This window comes from Cornus florida, unplaced genomic scaffold (genome assembly GCF_030987335.1).
Source record: "Cornus florida cultivar Cherokee Brave unplaced genomic scaffold, ASM3098733v1 CherokeeBrave_3.0.0_Hap2_Chr08, whole genome shotgun sequence".
In the NCBI taxonomy this organism is placed as follows: domain Eukaryota; kingdom Viridiplantae; phylum Streptophyta; class Magnoliopsida; order Cornales; family Cornaceae; genus Cornus; species Cornus florida.
The window spans coordinates 10292984-10306120 of record NW_026775578.1 but is presented as its reverse complement, the minus strand read 5'-3'; the positions used below and the strand labels follow the sequence as shown (position 1 = coordinate 10306120).

Below are 13137 nucleotides of genomic sequence, written 5' to 3'. Positions count from 1 at the left end.
ATGTTAGGTTTAAAGATTCCCCAGTTAATATCAAACCAAGTTAAACCACAGAATCACACAATCAAAATTAGTAATAACTAGGGGAATTTACCCCAAACTCCGTGAGATTTATTAAAATTACCCTTGCCCTCACTTTTAATAATTATATCTGCTTACCTAAATGCTGATGTAAGAAAAGAAAATTATTAAAAACAAAATATAAATTTAATATACTTATACTACATATTTTACTATATATTTATATACAAATGTATAAGGACATGAATGTATATATACCAGTGTCGGCTGCCACAGGCCCACAACCACCGCCTCCCACTACCAGCCCTGCCTTTCTACTTCCCACCACCACTACTACCCACTACATCTCTCTCTCCCCAATCTAATCTATTAGCGTTCCCTCCACTATACACATCCTCTCTTCTTTCAAGAGTTCACTTTGAAAACCCTAAACCATTTTTAGTGATTTTGTTTAATCACTCCAAATTCAAAGAGCTAGGATTTTGAATGAAACACGACCATCGGAACAGACAACTAACCGCCACCACTACCACCACTATAATCTCTTCTTTCTTTTCACCTTAGTCTCTCCTTTTCTCTCTCTACTACCAGCCATCGCTACTGGTGAATTATTGTAATAACAAAAACTCGTTATGAATCATTGTAACTTCCTAAAATAATCCCTAATCAATTTTTAAGAAGATATTTACTTTAAAAACAAATGCAAAATTGAGAGACAATATTGACATGGAAAAATACTCAGCTTTCCAATTTCCACAATCCAATCACTGTTAGAGGAATCGTCATCTTGGCACTCTTGCTACAGGAAAAGGGTTAAATTGGAGGGTTTAGTGAGTTATCTTCAATGTTGGTATCACCTAACATTCTGAAAGGTGGCAGCAGTCTCTTCCTTTCTACTATCAGATCGTGGCGCTGGTGGTAGTCCCGGTAGCCACCATCCCCTGCTTTCAACGTTCTCGTCTCATTCCCACCTAACGGATAAACTGGAATGTGGAGATGGGGGCAGTGGTAGGGGGAGCAATGGTGGTAGCAGTGGAGAGAAATGTATATTATATATATATATATATATATATGAATGTATGTATCTGTGTGTGTGTGATTTGGTTAAAATGGTCAATTCATAAACTTAATAGGATCATTTGCATCATTTTGCTTCATATAGGGTACTTTTGGAATATAAATTTACACCTTTGACTGACCTAACAGTTGATTGATGGCAGAGGTGGTTAGGGCGAATTTTCAATGAATGTTGACAACAATTTTTCTACTAGTTTCAATTGAAGGTAATTTTAAAAAACCTCAGGGGTGGTACTTTAAATTCTATATTTGCAAGTACCAATCAACCAAGCAATAAAGTTTCTAAAGGTGAAATGGTAAATAGGGATACACTACATATTAGTAGGCCGGGTCTAGTTGAATTTACCATTCGTAATCCTAAAGCCTCAAGATTGTCATCAGTCATGAGTTTTAGAGTGGCTTTATCAATCTGCAGAAAAAACACGAGGCCTCAAAATAGTGATAGAATTTCTTAAGATAATGGTTAAAACCAAAGCCAGCACATAAAAATGCACTAAACAAAGAAAAACTATAAAATTCACATACTTTCTTATCTTTGAATAACTTTGAATATTTTTCAAGACCCAGCGACTGCAGGAAACAATCCACTAATTCAGCCTGCACCAAACATGTATCACATGTAAGTATGAAAAAACACCGCATTAATGTATTTAGAGCCCGTTTGGGATTACTTTTAGAATAATGAAAGCGCTTTTAGCAGTAAAGCTGTCACAAAACTATTAGTAAAAAGTATGTTATGTGTTTGGTGATGCATGTATAAAGCGCTTTTTATACTTAAAGCACTACATTATGAGTTCTTTACAGTTGGGAAGGTGAGGTTGCAATTCCCGTTGGGAAACTTATGTTTGTCTTACCCAGAAGTGAAAAGGAAATAATAAAGATTTATTTTAATTGCAAAACACCCTAAAAAATTTAGAACTCATTCTTTGAAAAGTAGTAAAATGCAATGACAGAAGAAATTTTTTTAAAAAAATAGAACAGCAGGATTTAGGTATTCCTAAAAACTGAGGTTGAGCAGACAACTCGTTTTCTAGCAGCTCGACTGACCTCAGGTACTGACTCCAGCTTTGGTGGATCAGTGTTCACTGGCTGCATATGCGTGTCAACATCGAGATCCTCAAACTGCTCAGTCTGAACATTAGGACCTCCTGAAATAAAACCCTTTCCACTTTGAGTTCTTTCCTGACATTCGATCAAAGTACTATGTACAAAAGGCTGCTATATATTATTATTGTTATTTATAGTTACAACGAACATGTATTTATATATATATATATATGAGTAAAATAAAATCATAGCTGCAGCCTTTAGATGAATGCAACTGTATATCAAACAAGTCATACTTTTCCAGAATTCAGACTTGTAGGCATATTTACTCTGCCTGCAAAACAAAAGACCTTGAGTCAAATAAATACCAAAAAAAAAAAAAAAAAAAAGACAAAAGATAGAAGGCTTTGTGCCTCAACATATAATGGCAGTCCACCTATATACTAAGGAAACAAAATGGAGGAAAAGGGAAGTGCATCTAAGAGATTTTATTATTTAATGGCTCACAACTATAGAACAGTCATAAATTGTATATGTATTACGCAATTTATATAAATCCTTATGCTTCAAATAAAAATGTCATGCTTATTAGTGTTCCAGAAGCAATACGTATGATGCATAAATGAGAACACACCAGATAAACAGCAATTGTTAAGACAAACACGACGAACCAAGAACAAATCATGAATCGCGATAGAAAAGTAAGCACGCCGCACACAAAGAATTTATGATTCATGTGGTTCAGCACAAATTATGCCTCGAAAGATTTCACAATGCGAAAATCAGGAAGTTACAAGATTCAGCCCCCAAACCCTAGCTCTAGCTCCCATTCTTTTTCCTGCAATTTTTAGTGTCTCACTCTATCCCACTCCAAACACTAAACGCCCTTATATACCAGGCTACAAGAGAGTATTAAATAGGGTTCATGACCTGCAAGCAAAAACCGGTCAAAAATTTTTTAGTCCTGCACAAAACTCACTTTTCGGGATAAAACCGAGTCACAGCGCGACTCGGACTGAAACAAAACTCGGGCCGCAACATCACAGCAACAATATTTGACAATTTGCTAATAAAATTAAATTTCTTTCAAAGAAAAATATTATTGGAATAACACAGCCTAATAAGGATTCATGGGAGAAAAGGTATCACAGGTTTGCAGTTGCATATCTATTAATAATTCTTGAACTTTATTCGTGTTTTTATTTCATAATTATACCCCTCAACAACCATATCTACAACACATGTAAAGACATATATAACATTGGCACTTTCCCTGTTTCTTATTTTGCATTACAATAAAACATAAACTGAATGCAGGACATTTCCCTTGATACTTGGATAATATAAATTTAGGTTCGTCTCAACAAATCATGCAACTTACTAATTATTTTTGTTAAGGCTGGTAATTGCAACAAACCAAAAACTCACAATACACAGATTTAAACAACAATCAAACACGACCTTCCAATATTTTAAAGCTCTTCATCACCGAAACATACTCCGGTTCTAAAGCCTTGTGGCACAAAAACTGTCTAGATAAACCCATGCATAACAAAACCATGATCACGATTACCTTACAAGAGAATCGATACTTAAGTGATCAGCTTGCCATGTTTAACACAAAATGAATGGTCAAACAACAAGGATACCTGTCAAGTCCACATTTTAAACACCTTTCCTGGCACTCAGCCATATCCTTGTGCACCATTCGAACACGTGGACAACAATGGTATTTCATCTTTTCATGACTTCTTCTGTGTACCATACATAAGAAGCTAAAGCAAATCAAATATGCTAATCTAAGAAAACATCACTCATCATGTCTGAATCCTCAAGTTCAATCACTTTGTTACTTTTCAATTAACACAATTATCATTTAACTACAGTTTCACAAAAAAAAAAAAAAAAGAGTAGGAAAACCAGAAAAACCATCTAGTACTGTGTGAACGTAGTTAAGTATTCCTTTTTTAAAGTTTTTTTTTTTATTGGTATATAAAAATAAGGCTACATAAATATACAGTTTTATAGTTTTACTTTTACCCATAAGATCCCTACTTCAAAAATAGAAAACCTTGAAAGACAATCTCGACCAAGAATTGAACCTTCCCATTGAGCGTATTCAGAAATGAGTAATAAGTTATGTCACTTGAAATTTCAACCTTAGAAGCATTAAGGATAAACAACAACAAAAATACAAATACAAATAAAAATAAAAATACAAATACTTACTGGGTGTCCAAACAAAGTGATGTTAAATTTGCCCGAGCGAGGTTCTCTATATTCAACGCGCAGAGAGCTGACCACAAGGTTGAAAGCTCCATATCATCAGAAAGTTGGACGATCAAGATGGAAACATATTGAAAGTTGGAGGGGTCAACATTGAAACCAGTCTTCATCATGCAAAATATTCTGTTTCCCAAATGAACAAAGCAACCCGAGAGTGCGGGATCACAATCCACTGGTAGATCTTTAAAGTCCAGTTCTCTAAAATACAGTGGAAGACCAATAGATTGAATGATACCATCATTCTCAACGACTTGATATGCAATCAAGTTATAACTACGTCCGAAAGTGTATAAATAACCATCAACATATTCAGCCTTTCCATAGATCGGGTAATATAACTCATACTCCTTTTCCTTTTTGATGACCTGCCAGTTCTCCATTTCACTCCCGACTCTGTAATAATAAAATTGAGTTGCCTGACTGCGTGTCCGTGCCTTGGAAATAAAATCATGGACACAAATGAGAATACAGTCGTGGATTACTGCGTAACCGGAGATAATTCTGGGTAATTTTCTGTGCAAACGATACTCAGGTAGGGAAGAATAATCACAATCAGAATCATCCCTCCATTGAAAAGGACCCAGACGTTCGAAACACGGAGAGCGTATTTTGACGGACGTACACATAGTACCACCAGCAAGCACAAAAAAACCTCTTTCACCGACAGCCATCACTAGTGGATAAGGTTTTGTTGCTTCTGGCCATTTCAAGTCAGAAAACTTTTTGGTATTTGTATCGAAAATAAGGGGTTGATACTGCTCAAAACTGTAATGCAGATCCCAATATGAAGCCATCAAGCACATCTGCGATCCTGAGATATCACAACCAACAGGTGAATATCCTCTATCTTCTTCTTTAGAATAACTAAACGCTTTCATCAGAGGACTAACTGTTGCAATTTTAGATTCCCCTCCTTCTACTCGAAATTTGATTTCATAAATTGCAGCACAATATGGCCCACCAACAAAAGACGCAACCAAAAACAATGATACTTCCTCATCATCCATCTTTAATTGCCCTCCTCCTCCGCCGGAAATATAAGAGACTCTCTGTACCCAAGGGTCTGTGCTTCGTGTAGAAGAAGTCTTTTAGGTTTCTTTTAGGTTCTTCGTCTAGGGTTTTTGGTGCCTCCCCCTCCCCTGATTATAAAGGGCAAGGAATGCGTGTGAGCTTTGGCCAGGTCTGAAAGGACATTCATACCGTTGTCAATCTTTTAAGGATAAATTACATGAACCATCCCTATGATTTGTCATAATTATAGAAACCTCCCCTCTGTTTTAAAAAATTACTCGGACCTCCTCTAAAAATAAAACTATTCTACACAGACCTCCTTTTCGTTACGGCAACGCCAGTCAACGATGAATTCTGCTTATGTCATGTATAGAATAAATTAAAATTCTCACATTACCCTTCGTTGCAGCCAAATACATTTTTAACTCTAAAAAGCAAAAAATTACCAAAATCCCTTATCCCTACCAATATGCAATATAACCATGGCTCGCATGCGCTTTACACCCCTATAACCCCCATTGTTTGTTCACCTCCCTTATACTTTAAAAATTGTGTGGATTAGTGCCTTTTGGGTGTTAACCTCTATTGATAGGTACCGGAGCTACAAAAAGACTAAAATAGCCCTCTATCTATGATTTAAAAATAATGATAAAATAACAAAAAAAAAATGGGAATAGACTAAAATAGCCCTCTATCAATACTCCATCTCTATTCTCATTCTTGCCCCCTCTCTCTCTCTCTTTGCAACTGCAAACTACAAAATCTACAAGAATTAGAAGTTCAAAACCCATATATTTTAATTTATCTATCTGTCTGCAAGAATAAAAAATTCAAAACCTATTACCTATATCAAAACCCATATCGGCATATCATTTTAGATTGTTCAAAAAATTAAAACGTATATCTTTCAGTTACCATCACCCACTGTTCCAGTTCGGGTTCACCGTTCGCAAGCTTCAGCCACTGTCTCTCAATTCTCAAGCTTGCCCCCCTCTCTCTCTCTACAACTGTTAACTTATATATATATATATGGTGAGGGGTAGTAAAGAAATATAAGAAGGGCAATTTTGAAAATAAAGAGTTTAAAATGGTCATGTGTATGGCACATGACTAACTGACGTCCAATTTCCAATGGAAGTCTCACCGGAGGTGCTTAATTGCACATTTTTATATCTAGTATGTGTAGACCCCTAAAATTTGTGATGGTCTAATCACCGTCCGATTAGTCAAGAAGTCAAATATTTCTTGATTAATTAAATTCCGCAAATACGAGTCCCATCAATGGACACGTGTCAAAATCCTAAAGGTGCGTACCTTTAAAGAAAATGGCGGTTTAATTCAAATTCAATTCAAATTTGAATTTAAATTGATTTCCATATAAAAGGAAATAAATTCCTTATTTATGGAAAAATTGCACAATATTGGGGAGTTTCCAAATTGAACAACCCACTCTTTGGCCTATAAATACAAGGCCACCCCTCACATTTTGAGGACTCACAGAGAAAGAGACGAACAGAACATCGAAACTCTGCCGAAGCTCTGACTTAACAAAGACTCTGAAGTTTCTGAAGAGAAAGAACAACACTCCGAAGTTTCTGAAGAAGAACAACAACAAGCGTGCCACACATACGCCGTTCTTCATCACAGACTATCAAATCCACCGTTCGAGATCAAGCCTCACCGGCCCTCGTTCAGAAATCCATTTGAGTTTTCTTCGATTTCGAAGAACTCAAATACAATTCAACCACTGGCCCAAGATCAAGCTTCTAAAGCCCTTGCACCGACATTCCAAGGAGATTTAATCAGAAGAAGATTCTAATTATAGTAGAATCGAAAACAGAGGATTGTACTCATTTATTTTCTAACTTTTATTTAATAAAATTATTGTTCATCGCATTTATTTTAGTTCCAGGTTTTCCGGAATCAAAATTTGTGTGTACAGTATGGATTTATATAAACAAATCTAACTAAAATGGTGTAATTCGCACAAATTGAAAACCACATGGGTGTTTTTTAGACATTCCCCTATAACCATTGTTACAAAAAACTCACTGAAGGAATTTCAATATGAACCATGAGATGAACTTCACCAACAGGCTTGCGCAACTAACCATCGCCACCAAATCATCATCGTTATAATATCCCATAAAGAGCTATTGTGGTTGCACTAGAGTCGTCGTCTTCATTCACAGATGGTAAATTGGGATTTGTTGGATGGTAGATTGGGGAAAAAGTGTAGCCATGAATGATGTCATAATCTATTCACTCAGATGATGATGGGGATGGCACAAAGAGCTTATTTTTGCTGGCACGCTTTGTAAATATTTATGAGCAAATAATACTAATATTTAAGAAATTAGAAATTGGAATAAATGAAAGGCAGTGTTGAAATTTTGTTTTTATTGTGTTACAAAATTATTGTTTTTCATTAATTTAGGTTATAGTGTTTGTGTGTGAATTAAATATTGATATATGCATAAAGAGTAACTAAAAAAGTATCTTGTACCTTCTTATTTAAGGATGAGAGATTGATGGTATTTTCACCACATGTATCTGTTATGTTACATTATAGGGTAAAGTGCATATAACCCCCTGAACTTTACTCTCTTTCCCTAAAAATCCTCCTGAATTTCCCTAAACTATCCCGATTTTTGCAAGAAACCCCAAGGAACACTGTTCCATTTGGTTTTGTCCATGAAAGAGGCACGTGAGTTCTGTTGTTAATTCAAAATGGTAATTCCACACCTTATTACCATTAAAGAGAAAGGGTAATGCTACACTGGCCAACTAATTTTTTCCCCGGCACTACCGACTCCTACGTAGTTGTCTCTCACACCATCTCAATCTCTCTATCTCCATAAAGATTTGGAAACAATGCGACGTCTCCCGAGCAACAATTGAAACGGCGAGGAGCGGACTGAACCGGCAAGAGCGTCGGTGGTGGAACAGTGCAGAAATGAGCGCCGGTTAAACAAATCTTTGATGGGGTTTTTGACTTCTCGCTTGCACTGGGTTTCGGCGACGTGAAGGGAGCTCGGATCTTTCTCTCCATAAGGATTTGGAAACGGCGCGACGTCTTTAGAGCAGCATCTGAAATGAATGAGAAGCGAACAGAACCGACGAGAGCGTCAGTGGCGAAACGGTGCAGAAATGATCGTCGGCCAGTGGTGAGGGCACGTGTACGCGCGTTAGATCTATTCGCAGGGATAAATCTTGGCGTGTGAGAGCGTGATATTGAACAGGTTTGAGGTAGGTGAAGTATTCGACGTCGGCACGAATTGTAGATTGATTATCGGTGTGACGAGGAGAAAACTCCACTACAGAGAGGACAACAGTGCTGAATCGACGACCAAGGACTGTGTTTGGACTGTGCTCGGTAAGGATGAATGAACCCAATGTGAGCACTGAAGTTTCCGTGAATGAGAACAACGGCTGTTTCCATTAATGCTTAGGTGAAATTAGGTATGTTTGGCACTAAATTATGTGGACTGTATGGCTTTATTTGGTTAACTAATAAAGTGATAAGGTATATGTTAAGATAAGGTGTTGTGTTTTCATAATTTTATTTATTGCTCATATTACCTTTGACACATTAGCAACATAAGCCAATTAAACACCAAAACAGTGTCGTTTTACTAAAAGGCAAACTAGTAATCTAATGTTTCTGATCAGCTCCGGTGCTGGCCATATTCAATTTGTCCTTAATTTGTAGATTTTAAATAGTTCAGGGGTTTTATGCTTTTAGCTAAAAGTTTAGGGGTTATATGCACTTTACCCTACATTATATTGAGCCATTAATGAATGAATCTATATATATATATATATATATATATGCATATGAAGTATATGTATATGTACATACATGCAACATGAATTGCAGAGGGAAAACAGATATTTATAGGTTAGAACATTAATTGGGTAAATCAAGCCCATGAGTCATGACATTCAAGCCTCTCTTTCTAGATCTCACTTTCTCTCTCAATAAATGGTGTTGCTCTTGAACTACTATTGGTCAGTATTAGTCAATATGTTTAAAATATTGTTTGGTTTCACTTTACGTAATCTAATGAAACATGATTACTTACCGAAAAAAGAACCTTCGTGGGTGTTCCGTTATAAAAGTAATGATGATATCCATTCGTTGACAAGTGCTTAAATGTTGCATATTTTAGCATCTAAGCTAGGGTATTTCAGTCTTTGCATCTATCTTAATTTTATGTTTTAGTCTTAATTTATGTTAATGTGTATTTCAGGGTAATAAAGTTAAAATGAGCTAATTTTGGTTCACTAAAGCCTTTTTGGAGTCAAGCAAAGATATTCAGAAAAAGCTCAGAAAAATGGCAAAAAGGAGGTCGCAGCCCATTACTCGTATAGTGTGTTTATTTTTCAAAAGCGGTCAATCTCAAACCTTTGATGATGTTCCCAAAGATGAAGAAGCAAACCAATGAGCTCGGGGCCAAAATGGAGCTAAATAGGGCTTAAAGGAAATTTCCAACTCTTGAGGGATCGATCCCCCAGGACTTGGCAACATTATAGGATTTTCTTATTGTTTGGGCTTATTTTGTGAACTATTGGGCTTTAATAGGGTTATTACTTATGGCCCAGTGAGCCCTCAGTTTAGAGTTAGTTTTTCATTAGTTTTGAGGGAGTTATTATTATTATTATTAAGTTTTATTATTTTCTGTACCGTGATATTACGTTCTCTCTGGGGAAAAAGGAAAAGTTAGGGTTTGAAGAACTTTTTACAGAGGCTTTGTCTACAATTGAAGGAAGAAGGAGCCAAAAGATGGAAATGGAGCTTGTTGACACTATGATCATCTTCTCCATGAGCTAGTTCTTCACTTAGGGCTTGGATGAGCCCTAAGTTCATGTAACCTAAACCTTTGTTTTTCTTTTCTTGGGGAATTATTAAGTTGTAATTAAAAATTTGGCCTTGTGATTTATTTATATATACATGCTTGATTTGACAAATTAGGGCTTGTATTGATTAATTCTTCCATTGAAATCTCCAAGTTGATTGTATGTCTATATATGATTAATTAGGAATTTTATTCTTCATTAGATGATTGAAAATTAATTCTTCCATTGATTCTATATGAAAATTGCATGTCTATGTATTATTGATTTAGAATTATACTCTACACTAGATACTTCTTTTAGTTGTGTTTAGTGATGGCCATAGCATGAGACTTAGTTGATACAATTGTCAATTAATTTGATGGATAAAGACTTAATCTTGATGGGTTGTTCTACAAATTAGCTTATTGTCATTAGGTAATTGTAGTAAAGTAGGCAATTTGTGCTTGATTATGTTAATCCATACTTTTAATTACAATTAGTATTATCCTCTTGATTGATGTGTGCTCTTATTTGATACATTTGTGAATGTGTATGGTGGGTCATGACGTAGTCTTGAATGTGTTCTACACTTTAGTTTAATTGTCATTAGGTAGACAATTCATTCTTGATGTTGATAATCTATGCTTACAATTGTGATTTGTGATAATAATGTGACCACATCTATAATTACACTTATGAATTACCCATTAATTGAAAGCATATGGTTAATTACATGGGCTTAGTGGTGAATTCTAACCCTAAGACTCTCTTCATATCTCTTTAATTCTTAGTTTAATTTAATTTAATTTACTTGTATTATCATTTCTATTTCCATACTTTCAATTTAACTCTAGTTTAATCATTTCACCAAAACAAAATTTCTCTCTCTCTCTCTCTCTTGTGCAATCTCAGTAGCACTAAAATCAAGTTTAATCCCAACACGTGTTCAATCTCTTGGATTCGATCCCTTCTCGCTTCATACTACATAGTATAAGTGTCTAGCGGTTTATAAATTATAAAATATGATGCCCACTTGACATTAATTCTAAACCTAAAGTGTTGTGCATTATTTTGTACACACACTCGGGTCGCATCATAATTTTGGCGCCGTTGCCAGGGATTGACGGTTTAGTTGGAATTGAATTAGGCATTAGGGCTAATTTGATTGTTTTCTTTAAATTATTATTTTCTTTCAAATCCCTCTTGTTCAATTAGGTACTTAAAAAGAAGAGGAGCAAGCATTGGATCTTGGCACCATTGTGACGTTGTTGCTAGGGACTTTCGTGAGCTTTCTTGAATTTCTTTTACTATAATTGTTCAATTCTCTACATGCTTGCGAGATAGCCCTTGTTGAGGCTATCACATTGTTTAAATTCTTGTCCACGCATAAGCCCAAAAGGAGGCTAGTACTTTCTTGATAGAAAGCATCAGCTTGTGTGGAGGCAATTTAATTTTGTGCATTGATATAACATAGGAGTATGGGAACATCGTATGTGGAGGTGGTGAATTGTTATTGATTGTTGTTGTGGTTTGTTGTGAAGTTGTTGTGGTTTAATCTTGAATCATCCATCCAGCGTTAGGAGGTAGTTTTAGGAGAATTATTCCCATTCTTGATTATCCCACACTTAATGGAAAACCAATTTTAAGATCTAGGGTATATGGATAATCTAGGTGAGTATCACCCTCTTAATGGGCATCCACCTCAAGGTGTGCATCCACCCTTGAGAATTCCCCATCCTAATGTGTTTCCACAACTTAATCAAATGTAACAACCTCCAATAATACCAATTCATCCTCAAGATCATGTAGTGTATCCCCCAAATCCTCAATTATCTCTTCGAGATCACTACACTCCAAATGAATACAATGCACCAACATGCATCCGGTTGCCAAACTTTCGGGCAACCCATTATGAAATTAAGCCCGCAACCATCCAAATGTGCCCCATTTTCTATGGGGTGAGCAATGAAGAACCACATAAACATTTGGATGAGTTTTTGGAAGTTTGTTCAACCGTGAAAATCACGGACCTTCCGGAAGAAGTCTTAAAAATGAAACTTTTCCCTTTCACTCTTCGGGAAAAGGCTAAATATTGTTTCAATAACTTGAAGGCAAATTCAATCACATCTTGGGCTCAACTACAATATGAATTCCTAAAAAAATTTTACCCCGCAAGTAGAACCAATGCTATGAGAGCTTCTATTCGTGAATTCTCCCAAAATGAGGGAGAACCTTTACATGAAGCATGGGAGCGTTTGAACGATTTGCTACGGAAGTGTCCACATCACGACATTTCAAAGTGGCAATTAGTTCGTTGCTTCTATGAAAGCTCATCCGATACCCAAAAAGGTATTGTTGAGAAGACGATGTGTGGCATTTTTTTGATCGCATGAGCGAAAATTCAATGCATCGTTCTTCATCGTCCTGATTTGGCTAAAATTTGAATGAAGGAGGGAAGAAAACCTCCAGTCTTTCTCAAGTGGAGAGTTCTATGGAAATTACCGCCGAAGTCAAAAATCTTACTCAAAGGTTTGATAAATTTCTTTCTAGCCAAAACCCGGCAATTTAATCATCCAACTCTTTCCATTCTCAAGGTGTGATGTGCATGACTTGCTCTAGTTATACTCACAATACTTTCAATTGTCCTCTTGGACAAGTTTTTCCGAGTAAGTATCAAGAACAAGTCAATGCTATTTTCATTCATCCGGGAAGTAATCCAAATTCTAACTCCTACAATTCTGGATGGAGTGATCCTCACTTCTCTTAGAGAAATCAAGGAGGAGGTATCATTCCTCCTCTTCATAAAAATTCTCAAGAAAAGTATGTACCGCCCCACCTTCGAAATGCAAAGTCTCAAGC

The 13137-nt window shown here is 36.1% G+C and overlaps 1 protein-coding gene and 1 pseudogene across 4 annotated transcripts in view; both read right to left on the bottom strand.

Moving 5' to 3' along the window:
• The window catches only part of LOC132269325 (uncharacterized), a 29317-nt gene extending 23719 nt beyond the window's left edge, over window positions 1-5598 (bottom strand). Inside the window, exons 1-5 of one of the 4 annotated variants that reach the window (XM_059770478.1) lie at window positions 4372-5597; window positions 2439-2476; window positions 2143-2243; window positions 1621-1692; window positions 1442-1504 (exon numbers count right to left, since the gene is read on the bottom strand). In XM_059770478.1, coding sequence (XP_059626461.1) covers window positions 1442-1504; window positions 1621-1692; window positions 2143-2243; window positions 2439-2476; window positions 4372-5435 — 1338 coding nt within the window. In that variant the 5' untranslated portion in view covers window positions 5436-5597. Of the gene's footprint in view, window positions 1-1441; window positions 1505-1620; window positions 1693-2142; window positions 2244-2438; window positions 2477-4371 lie in introns of all 4 variants that reach the window. The other 3 variants (XM_059770479.1, XM_059770481.1, XM_059770480.1) reach the window with 3 other exon arrangements.
• Window positions 5599-12472: 6874 nt separating this feature from the next.
• On the bottom strand, window positions 12473-12571 carry LOC132272204 (small nucleolar RNA R71; annotated as a pseudogene).
• Window positions 12572-13137: the final 566 nt, after the last annotated feature.